This window comes from Agelaius tricolor, unplaced genomic scaffold, assembly GCF_023055355.1.
Source record: "Agelaius tricolor isolate 1412-34295 unplaced genomic scaffold, bAgeTri1.0.p SCAF_10, whole genome shotgun sequence".
NCBI lineage: Eukaryota > Metazoa > Chordata > Aves > Passeriformes > Icteridae > Agelaius > Agelaius tricolor.
Window position 1 is genome coordinate 26,429,761 of NW_027269270.1, and position 19,800 is coordinate 26,449,560.

Here is a 19,800-nt window from a genome sequence, read left to right on the forward strand (position 1 = left end):
TCTTCTGGAGATTGTTATCTTTTGTATTGGAAGCGAGTTAAACATGGAAATTTAAAGTTGCTGTGTACAGGAAAGCACAAGTACAGTCTATGTGTGAGCTTTGAGCAAAGGTCTCGTGTTCACTTACACAAGAAAACATTGAAGTAAACATTTGGGAAAGTGATGGACTGTGATTCTAAGAGACTGGATTTAGTGACCGTGGAGGAGTCTCTGCCCTTTTCTGAGAATTTTTCCATGTTCATTTTTCACATGGAGCAAGCAGCTCAGAGCACAGAAGAAAGCTGGGAGTGGCACATCCCCAGCTATAGCTAAATCTTTTGAGGACACTTTTTCATGCCATTGAGGCTTGCTGACAATTACAGCTGGAGACTGTAGCAGCCAAGGACCTCTTAGACTCTGTTGGGTTTTCTCCTCATCCCTTCATAAGGCACATGTGAGCAGAGGTCCTCACATCCTCTAGACATGTGGTACAGCCGTAGCCTCTCTGAAAACACTTTACAGCTCAGTCAGCACTTAGAAACCAGTGACCAACTGAGCATCAGATCATCAGCAGTTAGAGCTTCCAGATTCATACTGACCAGTTGATTTCAGCCTCTTTGTGGGCCTGCATGTCCTGGGCAGCACATCATGCATGTACCCCAGATCACCCCGTTCCAGGGTGCTGGCTGATCGTGGCCAGAGCAGCAGCTCCTGCAGTGTGTGTCCCTGCTCATGGACTGCAGTCCTGAATCCAGCCTGTCCATGCTGAGCTCCCCTGATGATCAAGGCTCCAGCTCTCTGCTGCCACGGGAGCGTGAGCCAAGGCAGGCCATGGGAAGCGTTGCACAACCGGTATAATTTCACCGCATGCTGAATAAATACACTTTTGAGGACTCTTTTGAAGAGATGTTGCTTAATTAATCCTGCAGGGGGTATAATATGTATATTTTTGAAATCCAGTTTTAGCATCGTGCAATTAGCTTTTATGGCCTAGGGATTCTGATTTAAGACATTCTTTAGTTACTAATGGTAATCTGTTTTAATTAGAAATGCAAATGTATTTTGGATCCAAATGTGTCTGAGTGGTACAATGTAAAATGATGATTCACAGTGAATACCATTGAAGTGCCTCAAGTCTGGTATTCTTTGTGCCTTCTACAGTTTGAACTCTGAGGATCAACACAATGTTCAAACATCGCTGTCAGCTGAAGCATGTGGAGACTGAATAGATTTCTTTAGGAAATGAAATAAATATTAATCAACAGGGATTCTTTCTGGGACGGCAGAAGGAAAATCGTAGCTTTAGGCAAGAAGGACTCAAATGCTTTGAATGTTGGCAGTAACTTCAGCTCCTCATTAGCAGAGCACAGCTCCTGCCAGGGTGCAGGTGCTGAGCAGAGGGCAGCATCTTAGTTGACTTTGTCTTAATATCAGAGAAATTACCCAGGCTTGAGCATTCCAGGCTGCTCATGGCAGGGTAGTAGCTGCTCAGAGCTGTGTTGCTGTAAAATTTGATCTGGCAGTGTGGCTAAGACAAGCCTACAGCAAGGCAAGCTCCAGACAAACATTGAAAGGCTGATGTTTGCTGAATATTCCCTGCAGTCACTTGTCCTGGAGATAATAAACTGTCAGGCAGGTGATGTCTGTGATCAGACATCTTAAAATGCACTAACAGGTCACCTGTATTCAACAAAGCCTTTGTAGAATCAAAGAGCCTCTGCTACTGATCCTTGCTGTTGTGTTCAAGTGTTTTTTTTTCCTGCTTCCTCTGAAAGATGGAGCCAAAAGAAAGTAGCCACCCAGCAATAGAGAAGATGGCTTTTGTAATGAAAGTTTATTAGACATGTTGCTTGGTAGAGCATTTTTACAGCTGTTTGTGATGAGACTCGGTGATGGAGAAGGGAATGAAGCACTTCATGCAGGGCACCTCTCCACATCTCTGCAAAGCTGGATGTAGGGGGTTTTTCCCATAAGGAGGCTGCTGGTAAGGAGCAATGATGTAGGCACCATAAAAGCTGTGGGTGGCTCTGTGTGGCCCTTCAGAAGTCACAATCAATCAGTTCCTTAGGACTAGCCTCACTGGGAAGGCTGGTGTCTGGGTCAAGGCACTGGCACAGCTTCAGAGGGCTGAGACCTCGGCAGGGTGCTGCAGAGAGCCAGCTCTCCTGTTCCCATGTAGCAGATGCTCTCTGAGACTTCACGTTCCTGTCCATCTTTCTTGCTGACGCAGATAGAGTGTAGTGGTGACTTTGTCACCTGAAATTTGATAAACTTGTTGACTGGCATCACAGGGAAGCTTCCTCACAGAGCTACTCCCTGCCGAGCTGTCAAACGGAAAACCAAGACGCAGATAGTGTGAGCCTGTTATATGGGACAGCAAGTGGTGTTCTGGTTTTGCTACTTAAGCTGAATGAATTAAAGCTTCCCACAAGCCTAACTGATAGTCTTGAGTGTGCAGTTAAAAGTCTCCGAGCTGCTTAGCCGTCTCCCTGTGCTGTGTTCAAAGAGCAAAGTGTCACAAGCACCAGCAGTTCTTATCTGTGTGTTTTATTTCCAAACCGCTGTTTGCATTGACTGCATTCATTCCTCCTTTTAATTCATCCCAATCAGTACCTTTGCTGTGAGCTTGTATTTCCTGCTGGCATTTCTGGAGGACAAGGGTGTGGAGGAAGCTGCTTTGGGCTCCAGCCCTGGAGGCTGCAGCTGCAGTGTGTCTGTTGTCAAACACCCCAACCCCGTTGTTCTTGGTGGTTTCGTGGTGTCCGCTCCTGCCCTGCGCCACTTGCAACTTATCCTTATTCCGTTCTTTTCTTTTCAGGGGCTGTCAGAGCCTGAATAATTTAAGAGTGAACAAATGAGAGACGTTCATGGAGGACTCTGTTCTTACCTAGGCACAAATTGACAAGCTTGTAGATTGCCTTGGGTTTCCACTGCACCTACCACAACTTTACTAAGAGAAAAGTCCCCTTTCCTAGACATCTGTGTCACTCTTGCTTAGTAAAGTTATTCAAGATCAGCGCCTTTGGAATTGGTTGGTAAATGGACAAAGACTTTCTCTTTGCCCGGAGCTCCTCACAGCCTCCAAGTACCAAAGAGAACTCCACAGCACTAGAAAGCAAGAGGCAGCTGCTGAATGTTGGAAGCTACTGCATTTGGCAAAAGAAGCTGATGCAAAGATGCACACAGTTGTGTTTGTTTGTTCTGCTTGTTTTCTGTGCTTTCCGAGCCCTCTGTGTGCCTGGAAAGTTTAATAACCAATCCCTTCTTTCTCAACATGCAGTTTTTCTTCCTATCCCAAAAAGCTTTGGGTTCTGTTCTTGCTTTTTTTGGTTTATTTTTCCAATTCCAAGTTTGTCACTGATACTCTTTTGTTGTTTCCGTGGAGAATTTTTGGGTACATAGCTACAGCTTCCTTTGAGATAGGGAGACCTCAATATGATACTCAAACATCATTGTCTTCTCTCCCCCCATTTAACAGAGTGGTCCACCTTGTCACAGAGGTTGCTGACTTCAACTATAAGGCAGAGTTGACCTTAGCAATGATGTCATTTAACTGAGAAATTACTTCAAAATTCTTACAGTAGCTCAATTTGGAAGCTGCTGAATGAAGCTGACCCTTGACACTTGACAAAAGAATAAGGCTTGTGTTTTACTAACAGCTGCTTGGAAACCATGTGTAATAAAGTTTGTTTTTGTGCCCAACATCCAGGATAAAAGATGGCATTTGCTGACTCTAGTACCCTTACGCTCCCAGAAGAGCAGAACTGCTTTGATCCAAGTTTAAAAGTCTGCTTCTATGTGGGTGTCTAAGCATTTCACAGTTCCTTATGCTAAAAGTAACAGTGTACTTGCAAAGGCCAGCAAATGCTGCTCTCGTTCAGCTTCAAACACATTACATTTTCCTCCTTGTCATCCCATATAGCTTTTCATAAAGTTTCAGGGTTAAAATTTTTTTATGGAACATGCAAAAATCTCCCATCAAAATATATCAAGTGGGATTTTTGCTTTGTGTTTGGGGCTTTGTTATTTTTGCTGCTAGCGACACTTATTCTGGAAACTTCAGGGTTGGAGATTATTTTATTTTTGTCACAGAATGAGGACAGTGTAAATACAAAATGTAAAGTAGAACTGAGAGAAGTGCTTCAACAAGTTGTTTCACTACATTGAAATAAATGTTGATTTGTTCAAAAAAAAAAAAAGCATGCCCTTTCTGGATCTTGTTAGTCTTGACTTTTTATTTCATTTCTTTGCTGAAGAAATGCATGCCTCTTGACTTCAGCAATGAGCTCAGCCAGCTGTGAGGCATTACAGGAAGGCTGCTCCAATGTGCACTCCCAGCAGATGTGTGGGACTTGCTGTCACTGTGCTCAGGGCTGGCCTGGGACCTGTGCTGAGCACAAACTCGAGGCAGGGGAATGGGTGAATGAAGTTAAATGCACACAGATACTGCATCTGGCCTCCAACTCTCCTGTGTGGGGCAACTGCTCTATTTCTGAGCTTTTCCACACCTTTTTATGCAGTAAAAGTGTGTTCTAAAAAGATGTTGCTTCAAGGTTCCCCTGAAGGTCTGTTGCTGCCCTGCCTTGCCTCGTGTCTCACAGTGGTTCAGGATAGGAGCTGGCTAGGAGTATCTCACCAACAGGTTGGTGGATTCACTCTGAATATTTGTCCTCTTATTATTTTTATTATGAATTCACAGCAGCTTATGTGGGGCTCAGATGGGACTCTGAAGCAGGAAGAATTAGGCTGGTACATGGAGACAAAAAGGCTCAAACCTCCAGCAAGAGAAGTTGTAGATACCCATAACAGTTTTAAGCTGTTCTGTGGAAACCCATTGCAAAGCAGGACACTCATAGGGAAGGACCTCAGGTGTTCCAGCTGCTCTTCAAGCACTTGGTGCCATGGGGCTGAGTTGAACACTTTCCTGAGGGTCTCTTTGGAGGCACGAACACATGTTCTGCCTTCATGTTTAGCCTTCTGCTTCAGCAGCAGCTCCTGACTGAAACTGGGTTTCCTTTCTAGAGGAAATGAGACCCTGCCCTATATTCACCTGAGGACTCATCTTGCTCTTTTCCCCTTGCCCTCCCTATGGTCACCTCTGATAAAAGCCTAGATCCACATGAAGCAGCAGATACAATAGAGAGCTTGTGCATTTGTTCCTCTCACTGGGCACTCTTGGACAGTACTGAAGTCATGTTTTATTTCAGCAGGCTTTCTCTCTCTGTGCCTTCCCCTTGTGCTGTTTCTGTCCCTGGAGACCCAGCTCACTCATTCAGCACGCTCTCAGGATTTCAGTAACTTTTCTTGCAAGGTCTCTGGGGACCATGCGCCTCTGTGCTGTTTCTCCAGGCTTTTGGTTTTATCTCACTCTTTGAAACTTTCCCAGAACTGCAGTGACTTTTCTCTGACCTCCAGGAACTGCAGCTCTTGAGCCCTGACACTCCGACTGGCACAATGAAGACCTGGAGACTACTTTGGGATGTCAGCTTTCCCAGCACATGTTGGATGGAAGCTGCATCTGAGCAACACCAGCTAAAAATAAAAGCTATTCAACTGAAGCTAATGGCAGGTTGCCACGAGTTATTGCTCATTAAAGTGAATTGACAGATGCTTAACTTCAGCTAATCATTCCCTGCTGCGAGATCGGCCTGGTATGGAACGTACTCAGATGTGGGAAGGGGATTCACAATAACTAAATTTAGCTGAGGGTATAATTTCCTCGGACTCCCTCTGTAGTTAATGGAAAGAGAGAGGCTCCTAGGGGGTGTGTTCCACTCTGCAGCGCCCTTGGGCAGAGCCTGCACAGCTCCTTGACTGCCGAGAGCAGCAGATGAAGCTGCTGCCTGCCTCGGAAATGAGTGGCTCCAAGTGACAGTGTTTACTCACCCCAGCTGGGTGAGTGCTTGTTTTCCTCACATTAGGTTTCAACCTGAAGTAATGATCAGAAAGCTGAATATTGAAGCCAACATGTTGGTGACCGTTTCCCGAAGACCAAACCCATATGCAAAATCCTTCTGGAGCATCCCCTGCTTTGCAGTGTGGTTAAAGGGAATTTTGCAGGTCATTCTCTATCTCAAAGCAGCTCTTCTTACATATTTCCAAGAAATGAGAGCTATTCAATAGCAAAACAGTGTGTTCTAAATGTTGTGTGATTAATTTAGATTCTAGTCCTTTTTTCCCCTATTCTTTGGAAGTAAGTCATGTTTGCATGCTTGGCAATGAAACAGAAAGTCAGATTTTGAGGTTTTACATTACAGTGATCAGAAAGTTTGTCCAATATGTCTGCTGCTTCCTCTATTGGACTAGAAACTTTTTTTGTAAAATATTTAACTCCATGCCGTTATTCTTGAGTTTGGACAGAAGTCATTTCATCCATATAAGTGGAGTTGTGAGAGTCCTGCCAGATTGATTTTTACCTTTTGATGCTACTTCCAGCTTGAAGCTTCAAATGATAAACAGAAAATTCAATTGAACCTTCTCATTTTGCTCATTTCCAGGGGGTTATGAATTTAGGGAGAGCATTTGAATCTCTGAACAAAATCTGCATTTAGATTTCAGTGGCATAGTTTGAACGTGTCTGTTGCCTCTGGTGTGAAGTTCTTTCCTACATGGTCCCATCTCATTTTTAGCTTGAGCTGAGGCCCAGGGCAGGTCTGTGGTTGGACACGTGTGGGGCTGCTGAGCAGAGCTGGGAGAGGATGGAAGTCTCCAGGGCACGTTCTGCAATTCCATTGCGAAAGTTTGATGTACGTCTAATCTAAAGGGCTTTTCAAGCCAGTTGTCCTCTGTCTTTGTCTGACATGGCCACTGAAAATTTGCTTGTGTTCACTTATATTCTTCACTAGAGCCTTTTTCAGAGGATGTGTCTGAGGAGACAACTTATCTGTTGACATTAGATGTTGTAAGATACATTATTTACACTGTTAACACCTAGTGTTTTTACTAAAGGAATAGCTGTAAAGTGCCTTTGTATTATCCAAATATTGTTGCCTCCCAGACTTTTGCAAATCCATGCCAGGTTTTACAGGCAGAATGGGCTCTAACACTAAAACCAGGACCAGTACTGTCATCTGCCTAAGCCACAAAGTTTTGTAACCCTGACTTGTGCCAATAAAAATGTTTCACTGAGCATGTTTTGGACATTCAGTACAAAAGCACAGAAGAGACCAAAGGAGCAGTGTTCATACCTCATTCTGCCATCTTTGCATCCATTAGGTAGAGCTTTAGTCCCAAATCCCTTGAGCAGATCCAAGGGGACTCTCAAGGCAGCATTTCCCAAGGGAGAGTATAAAGCTTCAAGGGGCTGAGAGCTGTGAACTGGAACCTGCAGCCTGGATGATCATGGAGGTGCTCTTGGAAAGGGCAGGAGAAGGTGCATTTTGATGGTTTAGATGGTTCTTTTTGTTTAGTGTGAAATACTAACACAGAGGCTTTGTTTGTGCACAGGATGAGTCTTGATGATTCCTGCTGTCCAGGACTTTCTGGGATGGAGATTCCCATTCTTTAGGAAATTTACTCGAGTATAGACTGAGTTAGTCTTTTACCCACATCTGATTAAATTTTGTCTTTGTCATAAGTGGTGACAGGAACCACTGAATGTAGAAAATGGGCTCTATTTATCACAGCAGAGCTGATTTATGTGTTCATCAATCAGATTGTCATTATTGGCTTTCATTCACAAGTGGCATTAACTCTGTAAAATAAAACTTGTTGATTTAAATGCACATGCTAGTAGGACTTAAGAGTTCCCATTCTGGCTCATTTTCTTTGACTTTTGTGGAAAAATCCTCTTCTCTCAGGCTGTTTTTCTGGGATGTAAATGGAGCCATAGATAAATCAGAAGAGGATTCATGTCACTTAAAGCAAGCCTGTGCCCTACTCTAGTCTCCTATTTTTATAGCTATATTCTTTATTTTCTTCTAGTTATGGATATTTCATTCCTATCCTTTATGATCTGTAATTATTATGTATCAAATAGAGTAGACTGATGTTTTCTTCTGAGTTGCTCTGAGAAGCCTTTTCCTTCCCCTGTTAAGAGATCTGAGGTCCTGCAAAGGACTCTGGTACTGCCTGAGCCTGATCAGACAAACCTCCCCTCCCATGTGTGCTCTGGGGAACAGGGAGGTAAAAATAAAATGCCTTGTGTTTATGCTCCAACAGGAATTCCTACTGACTCAAATGAGAATATTACTGTGCCTCTAAAACCAGGTCTATGAAATTTTAGTTTTTCTTTTTACCCGAGGTTGCACAGAACTGAAACCTTCTATTTTTCAAGTACAAGAGCTGTGCTTTTACAGATGTCTGTTCATTTGACCAACAATAACAAACATTTCATGGCTGCAGCAGGGCAGAAGCTCTGAATGTTAAAGCCCTTTGGTCTGGCTGAGTATCTCTCACAGTCCTCTTGCCAGAAGTTTCTTGGAGGTTTGCTTTAGGGGTGTTTTGGAAACCATCATTTCTTCTGTCTGAATGAATGGTTTGGCCAGGAAATCAATCTAGCCACATGAGTCTGCTGACCTTCCTACACCCTTTTTGCTTCACCAAATACCTTTTTTTAGACGTGTGTCCTGGGACATTGGTGGGCGGAGAGCTCCTCAAGGCAGACCTGCTGCAGTGCAGGACAGCCGCTGCTGCGCTGGTGCTTGCGGGCAGCAGCAGCTGCCTTGCTTATCATGCACTGAGCTGCTGCATCTTTCCCAAAAGCTCCCTGGCTTTTCTTAAACAAACTGTCTCCAAAGAGCTCTCCTAATGCAGTTTGCAAAGCACATATGTGCTAGTGCTTTGCAAGAAGAGCACGGTAACGCGTCCTCCTCTTCCGCTCGATCCACCTGGTGTCTGGGTCTCGGGCCAGTATCGAGTGTCATGATTAATGTGTTTGTAGCCATGTGCGCCGCAGAGCAGAGCTCACGTGGCTCAGGAGGTTGTCTGCAAGGTCTTTCCTGGCAGATTTTTTTTTTGTGCTTCTTGTTTCTTTCTCTCATTTTGTGAGCTCTGCTCTTCCTTCAGCTCCGGTCCTGCCTCTGCAACCATGTTGATGTGACCTGCTTTATGTGCAAAGGAGATTATTCTCACCAGGGCCGGCAAACTGCAAATGTGACTCGCTCATAAATGTACCCAAATTTGCAGTTCCTTTGAAAAAGAAAAAAAAAAGGTTATGAACATTCTATGTGAATTCTTGGTGTGGCATGTTTGGTAGCAGTGGGAATTGGGATGGTGAGATGGAAGTGCTTTGTACCAGTGTAGGGCATGGGCAGAGATAAAAGTCACCCAACGTCAGAGGACTCTCATGGTGGCTGGGGAGAAGGGAAATTCATGCCAGCCTTTCTCTCCCACCTCCCTGCCTGTTCCTCAGCCAGCAGAGACTGCCTTACCAGGCAAAATAAGGCCATGTTTCCAGTCTTGGGTTGCATGGGCCAGGCAAAGTGTGGGCTCTGTCCCAGATGCCTTACTGTGCTCAGCCAAAGCAGTTCAGCTGACAAGGAGAAGGAGAGGGACTTCACATCTGACGGGGTTGCATGGCATGACCAGCATGCAGTAACTCTTTGGTGAACAGCCTTTTTCATCACCAAAGGCATGACCTTGAGCAGGAAAATCCAGAGCCTTTTCCGGTGGGATCATTGGACAGTGTTAACAGCCTCCCTCTGGAAAACTGTGGGCTGACTTTTCTTATGGCTGGTGACTCTGAAACTCTGATGTTCAATCTGCAGAAGGTTCCTGGATCTGGGTGTCAAAATTATTTCAAGCAGGCAGGGTGGGCTGTGGGCCAGCTTGGGACTGGGACTGGTTCTGCCCATGTGCTGCCTTCCTGGGAGTGACAGCATTACTGACCATCACTTCCCCAGGACAGCTGAGCAGAGTGCCATGGCAGGAGAGGTGCTGTGTGTCTGTCCATGCCCCAGCTGTGGCTGTGCTGCTGGGCAAAGGAGAGGGAGGCAGCAAGGCTGGGGCCTGACCTTGCTGGTAAATTCTGGGGTGTTTCCCTCTGGGAAGAGAGGTTCCTGCCCCTTCACAGGCATCAGGGTTCCTGGACTTGGCCCTGCCTTGAGCCCACTGGACTGAGATAGGATTGGCATCTCAGTAACAAACTCTTGGGGTTGTCTCAGGCTTCATTAGCCTCCCTTCCCTTACCAAAAGTTAAATTGGCAAATTTAACTTTTGGTAAGGGAAGGGAGGCTAATGAAGGGAATTTAACCAATTTTACCAATTTAACTTTTGGTAAGGGAAGTGAGGCTAACTTTAAGTCCAATTGCTGTGGACTGGAGGTGGGGGTTGGACTGTGTCACTTACAAGGTGTAGTAAAAACCTCTCTGTTCATCAGCTGAGATGTGGTGAGATCAGCTCACCCTTGGTTCTCCTCTGCCTCCCACTGAGCCCAGTCCCCAGCAAAGGCAGCGAGTCTGTGATGCATCTTCTCACCCCAAACCATCTCTGGAGTAGCAGCCCCGCAGCATTTCTCCTTCTGAGTGCAGCCCAGCTCCCTTTGCTGCAGGAATTCCCAAAGTTCATCCTCCTGCAGCAGCAGTAGGAGCAAGGGCACCTTTGGGCACCAAGCAAAGCCCTTTGGCCAAGAACCCTCCAGCTTCCCCCACTGCCTGTGGGGCTTTCAGTGCCGCCAGGGCCACGAGGGCGCTTGGAAAATCAAACCCACCATGGTGAAACCCTGCATTTTGCTGACGCAAGGGCACTGATAAACTCGCAGAGCATCACGTGGAGCCTGCAGGGAGAGCTATCCAGAGCCTGTTGAGTGGAAGATAAGCTGGCCCCTGACAAACAGTATCTGTCACTCGTTGATTTAGCGCTACTTCGTGTACATGAAATAACATCAGCAGGAGCTGGCTAAACCCCAGGCCTTTTGGAGATAAGACTGCTACTTCGCCCTTACAGAGGAATGCCACAAAATCCCCAGCAGCTCCACCTGGGATCAGCTCCACCTGGAACCTGTCCTCCTCTCAGTTCCTCTTGCACTCAGTCCTTTTGTCAAAAAACAGATGATTGAGATTTTCTTCTTGTCTGGGAAGTGAACTTTGACTTTCGCTAGCTTGTTAAAATTATTTCTGTATGTTCTAAAATTTAACCTTTGACCTCAGGTATGTAATAACTTACTGGTTCAACTTCTGACTGATGCTTTGTATGGCTGTAAAACATTCTGACTCTCCTGGTCTGCATTGTGCAAACTGGCAGACAAGGCAGGATGCAATCTCTGCTCCATGCACAGACAGCTGCAAGCAGCAGCTCTGCCCAAAGGGGGTATGATCTCTTCATGCAGGTAGCAGGAACTGGCTTCTAAAACAATAGAGGTAGTGATTCTCTGCAAGAGTAGCTCTCCCTCAGCATGTGTACAACCCAGCATCTCTAGTGGTATTTATTGCTGAACTGAGAATATCTGGGTGCAGCAGTTTATTTTCATGTGTTGTAACTTAGGATTTTGGTTTCTGCTGGGACAGATAAAAGATTCAGAGATAACAATGTAAAAATGTTTAATCACATTAGTTGGCTCTTCTATGATGTACAGCCTGAGATGCTTCTTAAAGGAGTGTCACAGTGTCTGAATTTTGTAAAACATCTTCATCTTAAACTGTGTGGGGATTAAACATCTGAGACCCTAATAGGGAGGGGAGGGAGTTGCCTTAACATGGTTTCAGAAAATTGAAAGCAGAGCACTTATTCCTGAAGGGCAATTGGGAAATCTTTGAGCAACTTGTTTGTTTTGGTTTTAAAGCCTCACTGACATTGGCACATCTTTGGTCTGTTGCATTTGGGGGGAGTAAAGAAGGTTGCAGCCCTTTCTAAGGTGCCAGTCTGAACATGTGTATCAGTAACTGAGGTTGGATGCAGTTCAGCAGAACCTCCTGCTTCCGTATAATGAAACTATTTTTTAATTTTAAACCTTATTGAGAGTTTCCTTTGGTTTGAACAGTTTGTCACCTTTTCTAATTCCAGTTTCTTAGTTCTAGTGAATTTGTGAACTCTTCTGGCAGATTGCTTTCAAAGGCAAAGGAGATAATTTTAAGGTGCTTCAAAGTTAATAAGTAGTCTAACTAAATCATGTCATTGGGGTCGGGAAACAGCTGAGAAACAATTATGGAACCTGACAATGTGTTGGTGGCTGTCAGGTCTCCTGTAGTAGGTCTCTTTTTTTGTGCTTATTTTCTTCCTGGCAATTCACAATGAAATTGTAGGAAGAAGCTGAGAAATTCAGCACTTAGCATGAAAATCAGGCTTCCATAAAAAAACCTGAATAATACCCTGCATATAAAAACCTCGGCTGTCTGCGATCTTTCATAAGGACAGATAGCGTGGTAGGAAATGAGGGAGGCGTGTGAGATTGTGGGAAATGCCCATTGCAGGGCATATTCCTCTCTCTGGCGTGCAATAAAGTTTGCATAAAGTCCATAGGTCACGAAGCCTTTCCCCAAGGCAGGCAGTACGGTGGTGCTGGGTGCCACGGGAGCAGAGGGCTGCTGGGATGAGGTCTCACCTGCGCCGTCTCCTTGCAGACGCGTACTCAGTCTCTGCCAATGACAACGGGGGCAAGTCTGACTCCGTGGCCAACCTACAGCCTCAGCCATCCCTCAACTCCATCCAGAGCTCTCCGGGCCCCAAGCGCTCGACCAACACCCTGAAGAAATGGTTGACCAGCCCCGTGCGCCGCCTGAACAGCGGCAAGACCGAGAGCCACATCAAGAAACAGAAGAAGGTGCGGGATGGCAGGAAGAGCTTTGACCTCGGCTCACCAAAGACTGGAGATGAAACCACTCCTCAGGGAGACAGCGCAGATGAGGTGTGTGCCGGTGTTTGTTGGTGTTTGTTACGGGAAATACCATCTCCTCCGTGGGGTGTGAGTCATGCTTGAGTAAATGCAGCTCCCTTAGGGTCTGCAGGGAGCAGCGAATCATACATAAAATTGCATTGGTGCAAACAGCTTTATCATCCAAAGAGAAATGGAATGTATAAGGAATAGTGCTTCACAGTTTGCATATATTGTTGTCCTTTGATTAAGTTTTTTAATAGCCTACTAGAAAGCTGCCATGGACAGAAATGAAGTTATTCTTGAGCAGCTGTTATCAGTTTCTGCTGAGGTTCATATCCCCTTTATGCTACCATGGCAGTGTAATTCCTTATTGAATGAAAATACTCCAAGAAATAGCCATGTTTCTGTTCAATCTGCTGTGTAGCTGTACCTGAAGTTTTTCTGCAGGCATGTTCTCCACCAGAATGGCACTTTCCTGATAAAGTGAATGAGGACTTAAAAACCAAAAATGCAGAAGGTACTAACTGAACTCAAATAAGAGGAACACATTTTTAAAAATGTACATTAAACCATTTTTATTTAAATGAAAAAACTACTATTCTGTCAGCACACAGACAGATGTAGTTGCCTTAGCTGTATGAATGACCTATAAACTGTATTTCTGTAAGCCTTAGAATGCACCAGGATTAACCAGCAAAACCTTATGTCTTTACTGCTTCTCTTCCATTACCTGTAATTCCCTCCTTCCAACACGATACTGAACTGAAAAGGTAAAAGGATCCTGTCCCTGTTTCTAATTGTATTTAACTTTTCTTCAGAAGAGCAAGAAAGGTTGGGGAGAAGATGAAGCAGATGAAGAGTCTCACACTCCTCTTCCTCCTCCCATGAAGATTTTTGACAATGATCCAACCCAAGATGATATGGTAAGGCCTCCCTTACTATAGTTTTTCTGTTTGAGTGCATTTCTTGCATAGCTATATCACAGTGGTTTCTAGTGGTCTCCTGGTATCAAGGGCCTAGACTTGTGGTTATAAGAGTCTCCTGTGTACAAATCATAATCTAATACCTTTTTCCAAGTGAATTTACAAACAGTGCTAGATAAGCAATTTAGCCCTGTTTCATGGCAGGTGGATGGTGTGCTGTGCTGTGTGTGGGCAGAAACTCCCTTCAGATCAATAATTTGTGTTTGCTACGTGTGTTTGAAAAGTGCTGCTGGTATCTGGCTGTAGCAGTGGAAATGGTGCTTGGTGGCACCATGCTGGTGGTGGTAGTTCTCTGACATTAAGTCAGGATTTGCTGTGGTAACTGGCCCTGTGGCTTACAGAGTCCTATGTTGGACTCAGGGTGAGAGCCTGTGAATGTGGCTGAGACAGTGGTTTGCATTCAGAGCCAGTTCTGTCTGTACATGTCCCCCCAGCCTTTCCTGGTGCTGTCATCTCCCTTGTAGAAAACCATCCTCCTGTTTTTCAGTTTCCTGCTTTCCTGCTGGCATCTGTTTTTAGCACTGCCACTTCTGTATTGCTGTCCTCTGATTGTAATTGCTGCAGGCAAAGAGGCAAGGATAGGGGAGATTAATAAATTGTCAGGAAAGAAAAACCAAAACAACCCAGAATGTTCTTGGGGAAGGTTCAAGCCGAAGTTTGGAAATACAGAGAGAGGAGGATGTAAATATTTCTGGGACTCAAGGAGCAGAGTGATGGAGTAAAGGATTTGGGGGCTTGCTGGTAATCTGTCAGGAAATGTTATGACATTGTGGTGGCAGCAGGAGCAGAAGGAAGCAGCTGGAGCTGTGGACTCCTGCCCTCGGAGCGCTCTGTGTGCTCATGGCTCTCTGGTGAGGGCAGAGGCGAAAGGTCAGCAGAGCAGAGCCCTGGTGGATCCATGCCCAGCACAATTGCTCCTGCCTTGTTCCCCATGGTGTTTAGCTAAATGTTTGGGGCTTAGTTTGCTTTTTGGTTTTGGGGAGATGGTTTTATTTTGTTGGTTTTTTTTTTTTAAGAAAAACAGAAGTGCTGCAGCTCAGGTCACTGTTTTTGGTGTCCAACATGCCATGTGATTTCAGGATTTCTTAAATATGTTTCTGACAGCATAAATGTCATGGAACTAAGCTGTTTTCTGCTTCAGATGTCTGAGCTTTACAGAGTGTTTTGGCATCCTTTTTCTTCACCCACTCCTAAAACAGAAAATTAAATAGAGCAAGATGCATCTGAACCCCCTTTTTTATCCTCTTGTTTTTCTTGCCCTATTCAACCTTTGCACAAAGGGGTAAAAAATTTAAGCCCATAGGGTCGTGAATTTCCTGGCACAGGAGCACCATATTAGCAATGTTTGAGCCATGCTGGAGCTGAAAGCTCTTTAATGGTGTTGATTTGAGCACAGTGTCCTGCTCATGTCCTCCCTCTGTGCTTACAGGCATGGGCTTAGGCTGGACCAGCAGCAGCAGTGTGGGGCAGTAGCTGTGGTAGGTAGGAGATGTCTGCATGTATGGGAGGTGACACTTTTCCCTGAGTCCATCTGCCAGGCAGCAGTAATTGTGCCTCACTGCTCCTGGAGGCTCTCATAAAGACACATTGCGAGATCTTTTCATATTAGAAATTCATAATTTGGTTCCTGAAGAATAGAAGTACCGTATTTCTATTTTCCTCACTCAAAGCAGACTCTTGTCGATCACAGAAGTTTTATTTAACCCTGGAATTCTTGTAGGCAGCAAATATTTTCATGCTTCCTTCAGAATCCTGCAGTTATTTACTTTTCAGAGATATTGAGCAATTTCAGTTAAAATAAGTGACAGCAACAGCTGTTTAATGCCTCCAAAAATTGGACTCCTCCTGCTAGAATGGCTGTGTTTGGCACTTATCATCAATGTATTTGTCCAGTATCTCTTCAAAGTCCTTATTTTCAGTCTTTTTTTTTTTTCCTAGACACATCCATCTGCATTGCAGGTGAAACAGGCGGGCTGAGTTTTTACATTAGTATGAGATTCCTTCATTACCAGCCTAATTCCTCAATTACCAGCCTGATTACCTGTAGTTTTTGTTGTTGTTGCAATTAGAACTGTTGATTAGATATATCATTTGTGAAAGACAACTTGATGAGTAGCAGTGTGTTCATGTTTCTGTTCTGTCACAAGGCTTCTGGTTAGGATTAATCTCCTTTGCTTTTTTTTTTTCCTTGTACTGGGCATGTGTCACTCAACAGGAGCAGCCTCCCCAAAGGGCTGCTGAAAAAGGGTGGCCAGCTGCCTAATTCCTGCCATCCCATTCCCCATCTCCCTCCCCAGCACTGCTGAATCTCAGATGGGTGTTTGCTGGCACCTGCACAGTGACTTCACTGAAATAGCTGCCCTCCACAATACTTTCATTAGGCAGCTGAGGGATGAATAAGCTTCTTCATGATTTATAAAAATTTAGCCATGCTTTAGTCTGTGTCAGCCTGACAACAAAAGGAGGTTGTCCAAGGGCTTGTGGTTTTAGTCAGGGCTTTAGTTTCAGTCAGGAAGAAATGTATATGCAGGTGAGCTAATAAATCCCAATTCCCATAGCTATCAAGTGGGTTTGGGTGTTCATACTGAGGTTTCTTAGGACAGCAATCAAGGGGTGATTTTGCCCTTGTAAAGCAAAAACCTTAAACTAAAACATAGTTTTTCTGCCCTCCTGTGCCAGGTACCCAGGAGGGGTGGGGCGTGTAGGGGTGTTTTGCCTCCAGTGGTTGCAGAGAGGGGACAGAAGAGTTTTAGGTGACTGAAATTGCATGAGTGGAAGATGTCATCTTAAGTTGCAATTGATCTCTGAGGAAAGGATGGGGGATGATTTGTTCCCCCCTGCCTCCCTCCCCTACTGCCTGAAATGCCATGTGTACCTTGTGCTTAACTGCTTTTATCAAATATGCATGTATGGGGGAGGGGGTAATTTCTTACATTTGCAGTAAGAAAATCAATTTTCTGGAGCCTGTAAGACTGTAGATGGCCTTAGAATGAGGAACCAACTTTAAGAGAATTGTAACCTGTTTGTAAATGAACTTCAGTTCTTTGATGCTGTTCCCTGGTTCCAGTCCTGGAGCTGCTGCAGGGAGATGTGCAGCCAGAAGTGGATGGCAATTCCATGCTTGTCTGACACAGCAGCACTCGCTCACCTGACCTGCATGCGTTCCTCTCGCCCTCCAGCTCCCCTTCCACGTTCCTTCTCAGAAGCTTCTTCACTGACCACCTGGTTTCCTTCTCCCTTCTCATCCTGCTAACTTGCTTTTCCTTTGCCACCTGGTGTCTTGCAGTCCTCTTCTTTGCTAGCTGCTCGACAGAGCTCCTCCGATGTCCCAACTGCTGCGGATCTTGTCAGTGCAATAGAAAAGTTGGTCAAAACTAAGCTGGTAAGTTTAGTGTTGTGAAAACTGTGTACACAACAGGCCCAGTGTGATCTAAGGAAGGGCTTTAAAGGCTTCCTCTTGTTCTGGTTTCCTTGCTTTCTACCTTCATCTGCTCTGCTTTTATTAACCCTGTGTGCTCTGCTTCCCAGTAGTGTCCAATATTTTGCTCCCCTGTGAGATGAAGCCTGCATCTCACATAGGCTCTGCACTGCATGGTCAAAAGTCACTTCTGGAGTGGGCTTTGCAGAGCATGAGATACTGTACTCTACAGTGTCTGGGGTCTTGTTAGTATTCAAATATTTTACACAGTGGGATGTTTTGTTTGTTTTAAAGTGTGTTCTGAGGCACAGGGGTTTTACTACCCAACGTGAATTTGTTTGGTGTTCTGGTTTTGATGAAAAGACTCTCTAAAGAGTAGAACTGCTTGAAGTATCACAGCTGTGCTTTAATTTTACAAAGATTCATGTGTCACTTTTAATCTGCCTTGTCAACTCTTTCTTGCAGGGAGTGGAATAAGCAATAAAAATGCTCTGGGATTAATTTGTTCAAAAATTTCATATCGTGTGTTCTCACTGTCTGATCCCCATGTCTGGTGGACAAGGAGTAAATCCTGTGTCATATCTTGGCTCCTTTTAAGTTTTCCCAGTGCAGTTCAAAAATGTTAATATCAAAGCTACACCTTTTTCTACATGTCCCAGGACCTCTAAAATTAGCTAAATGCTTTATCTAACAAGTTCAACATAATTAACACGCAGGGATATGATGAGCCTACAAAGGTTCATTTCCTTACATCTACTGGAATGATGAAGAGAGTAAAAAAAAATCTAAAAATCCCCACAGTGATCATTAAATTACTGAAACTCTGAGCAAGCATCTTTACCTAGTGAATAATTTCAGAAGACTTTGGTATTTTCTCAGTTTGAGATGTGGTACATGAAAGAGTCAGTGTTTACAACGCGCTTGATAAGGCATGAGTGGTAAAGGAGCTCTTTGTGGCATGGGAAACCAAGAAGACTATTCCCAGAAAATTCACTTAAAATAGTTTTATTCCATTGAGGGACTAACAAACTGAAAAGTATTTCATTAATCCAGTCAGACATATTTTTTTGATGATATTTTATTTTCTCTCCCCCACATGCAGTCTATTAGACTATTACAACTACTTTCAAGGGATTTGGGGCAAACATTTATTATTGTGGAACCTTACTATGTGTCCATCTATTTCTATTTCATGTTTTATTTTACTACAAGCATCCCTCATCCAGCTTTTGGCAGAGGAGCTTTTAACCACATGTAGCCTAACAATGGTCCTGATTGAGACATCAGGATATTTCCAGGCTGATTTGAAATAACTTGGAAGAAGTTTTTTTTCTCAGATCTACTGGAACGTCTTTTTCTACCTTCTAACAAGAGGATGACAACTCCACTTTTTTTTGTGGAATCCTACATCAACCTGAAACTAGTTTGGTTATGAAATTCTGCAAGAGAGTATTTCTGAATACTTTGTAGTGTTGGTTGCAGAACTGACTTGAATACTGATGCTGAAGTTCAAGGAGAATGTTTATTTTTATTCTATTGTTCTTTGGGGTTTTTTTAGACCCTTGAAGGAGGATCTTACCGAGGAGGCTTAAAAGATGCCACTGGCTGCTTGAATGAAGGAATGACGCCTTCAACTCCCCCACGCAACCTTGAAGAGGAACAAAAAGCCAAAGCAATGAGAGGCAGGATGTAAGTTGTGTTACTGGTTCTTTCCAAAATATGTACCCCAGGAGGACACACAGCAGCACTCCAGGAGTACTTTGTAGTCAGTGAATGACCATGGAACTGGGAGTAAAACCGTGTTCTGCTTGATTCCTGTTTTTCTTAACGTGTAAAAACACTTCATAAAAGCACTTCCACACACAGGAAGTTCATCATCATTCTAAAATGTACAGCTTTTGCACCAGATAGCAAATATCTATTGCTGTAAAAGCCTCTGAAGAGCTCAACAGGTATTACTGAGATGTTTGCCTTGGTAATTACAGCATTGCCAGAGGTGAAATCAGCTCTCAGAGGGGGGTTGTGTGGTTGACCTTATTAGCTACCTTTGAGAAAAAGAAAAATCTCCCTAGGATTTTTTGAAAGAGATATTTTTTGCCCTTATTATTAGCAGAGGAAGGGACAAGATTCAGATGCATCTGATGCATGTGGTGGAAACATGCCACTGCAAAGAAAGTTCCATTTGGGAAACTCTCATGTTCATGGTAATGGGAGAAAAAAGAAGTGGTGACAGCTCATGAAAGTTGTTTTTTAAAATTAGCTGTACACCCTCTTAAATTTAAGAAAAATAATGATTTTTCCTTCAAAGCCTATAATGATTAAAGCATTTCTTAAATGTGTGTTCAGCTGAAGAACACAGAGAATTTGAGCAACAGGATCAACAATTACATGAAAGAAAGCTGAGGTGGCTGTTTTCTTTGTATCACCTCTTACACTAACAACAGCAACTGCAATGATCTAATCAAATGGTAGATTGAGGAGAAAAGTGATGTTCCATACAGCTCTCATGGGAGTGTGGTAAGGTCAGAGGTAGAAGAAGAGCACCCCATTTGGGAGAGGTGCCAAGTCAGGGAGAACAAGGAGGTGGTTAAGAGTAGAAGATGAAGTAGGAGCAAAGTGTCACAGGTCTGTGAAAGCCATCATTTGCTTCTGCAGTTTGTTTCAGGAAA

General features: G+C 44.1%; 1 protein-coding gene and 1 long non-coding RNA gene across 18 annotated transcripts in view; one reads left to right on the forward strand and one right to left on the reverse strand.

Moving 5' to 3' along the window:
- Nucleotides 1–19,800, forward strand: part of KALRN (kalirin RhoGEF kinase) — a 465,290-nt gene that overhangs the window by 396,684 nt on the left and 48,806 nt on the right. For 11 of the 15 annotated variants that reach the window (XM_071435302.1, XM_071435301.1, XM_071435300.1 and 8 more), the window contains 4 exons: nt 12,477–12,760; nt 13,549–13,653; nt 17,000–17,095; nt 18,690–18,820. In XM_071435302.1, coding sequence (XP_071291403.1) covers nt 12,477–12,760; nt 13,549–13,653; nt 17,000–17,095; nt 18,690–18,820 — 616 coding nt within the window. Of the gene's footprint in view, nt 1–2,797; nt 4,195–12,476; nt 12,761–13,548; nt 13,654–16,999; nt 17,096–18,689; nt 18,821–19,800 lie in introns of those variants that run through there. The other 4 variants (XM_071435298.1, XM_071435303.1, XM_071435304.1 and 1 more) reach the window with 4 other exon arrangements.
- LOC139593863 (uncharacterized) lies at nt 1,795–10,355 on the reverse strand. 3 transcript variants are annotated; one of them, XR_011680411.1, is made up of 6 exons: nt 10,267–10,355; nt 8,528–9,108; nt 7,167–7,672; nt 6,396–6,845; nt 2,593–2,810; nt 1,795–2,303 (listed from the first exon to the last, which is right to left on the reverse strand). It is a non-coding gene; the product is annotated as an uncharacterized lncRNA (long non-coding RNA). The 3 variants fall into 3 exon arrangements; XR_011680410.1 differs by having other exon boundaries at nt 6,396–6,862; XR_011680409.1 differs by lacking the exon at nt 6,396–6,845.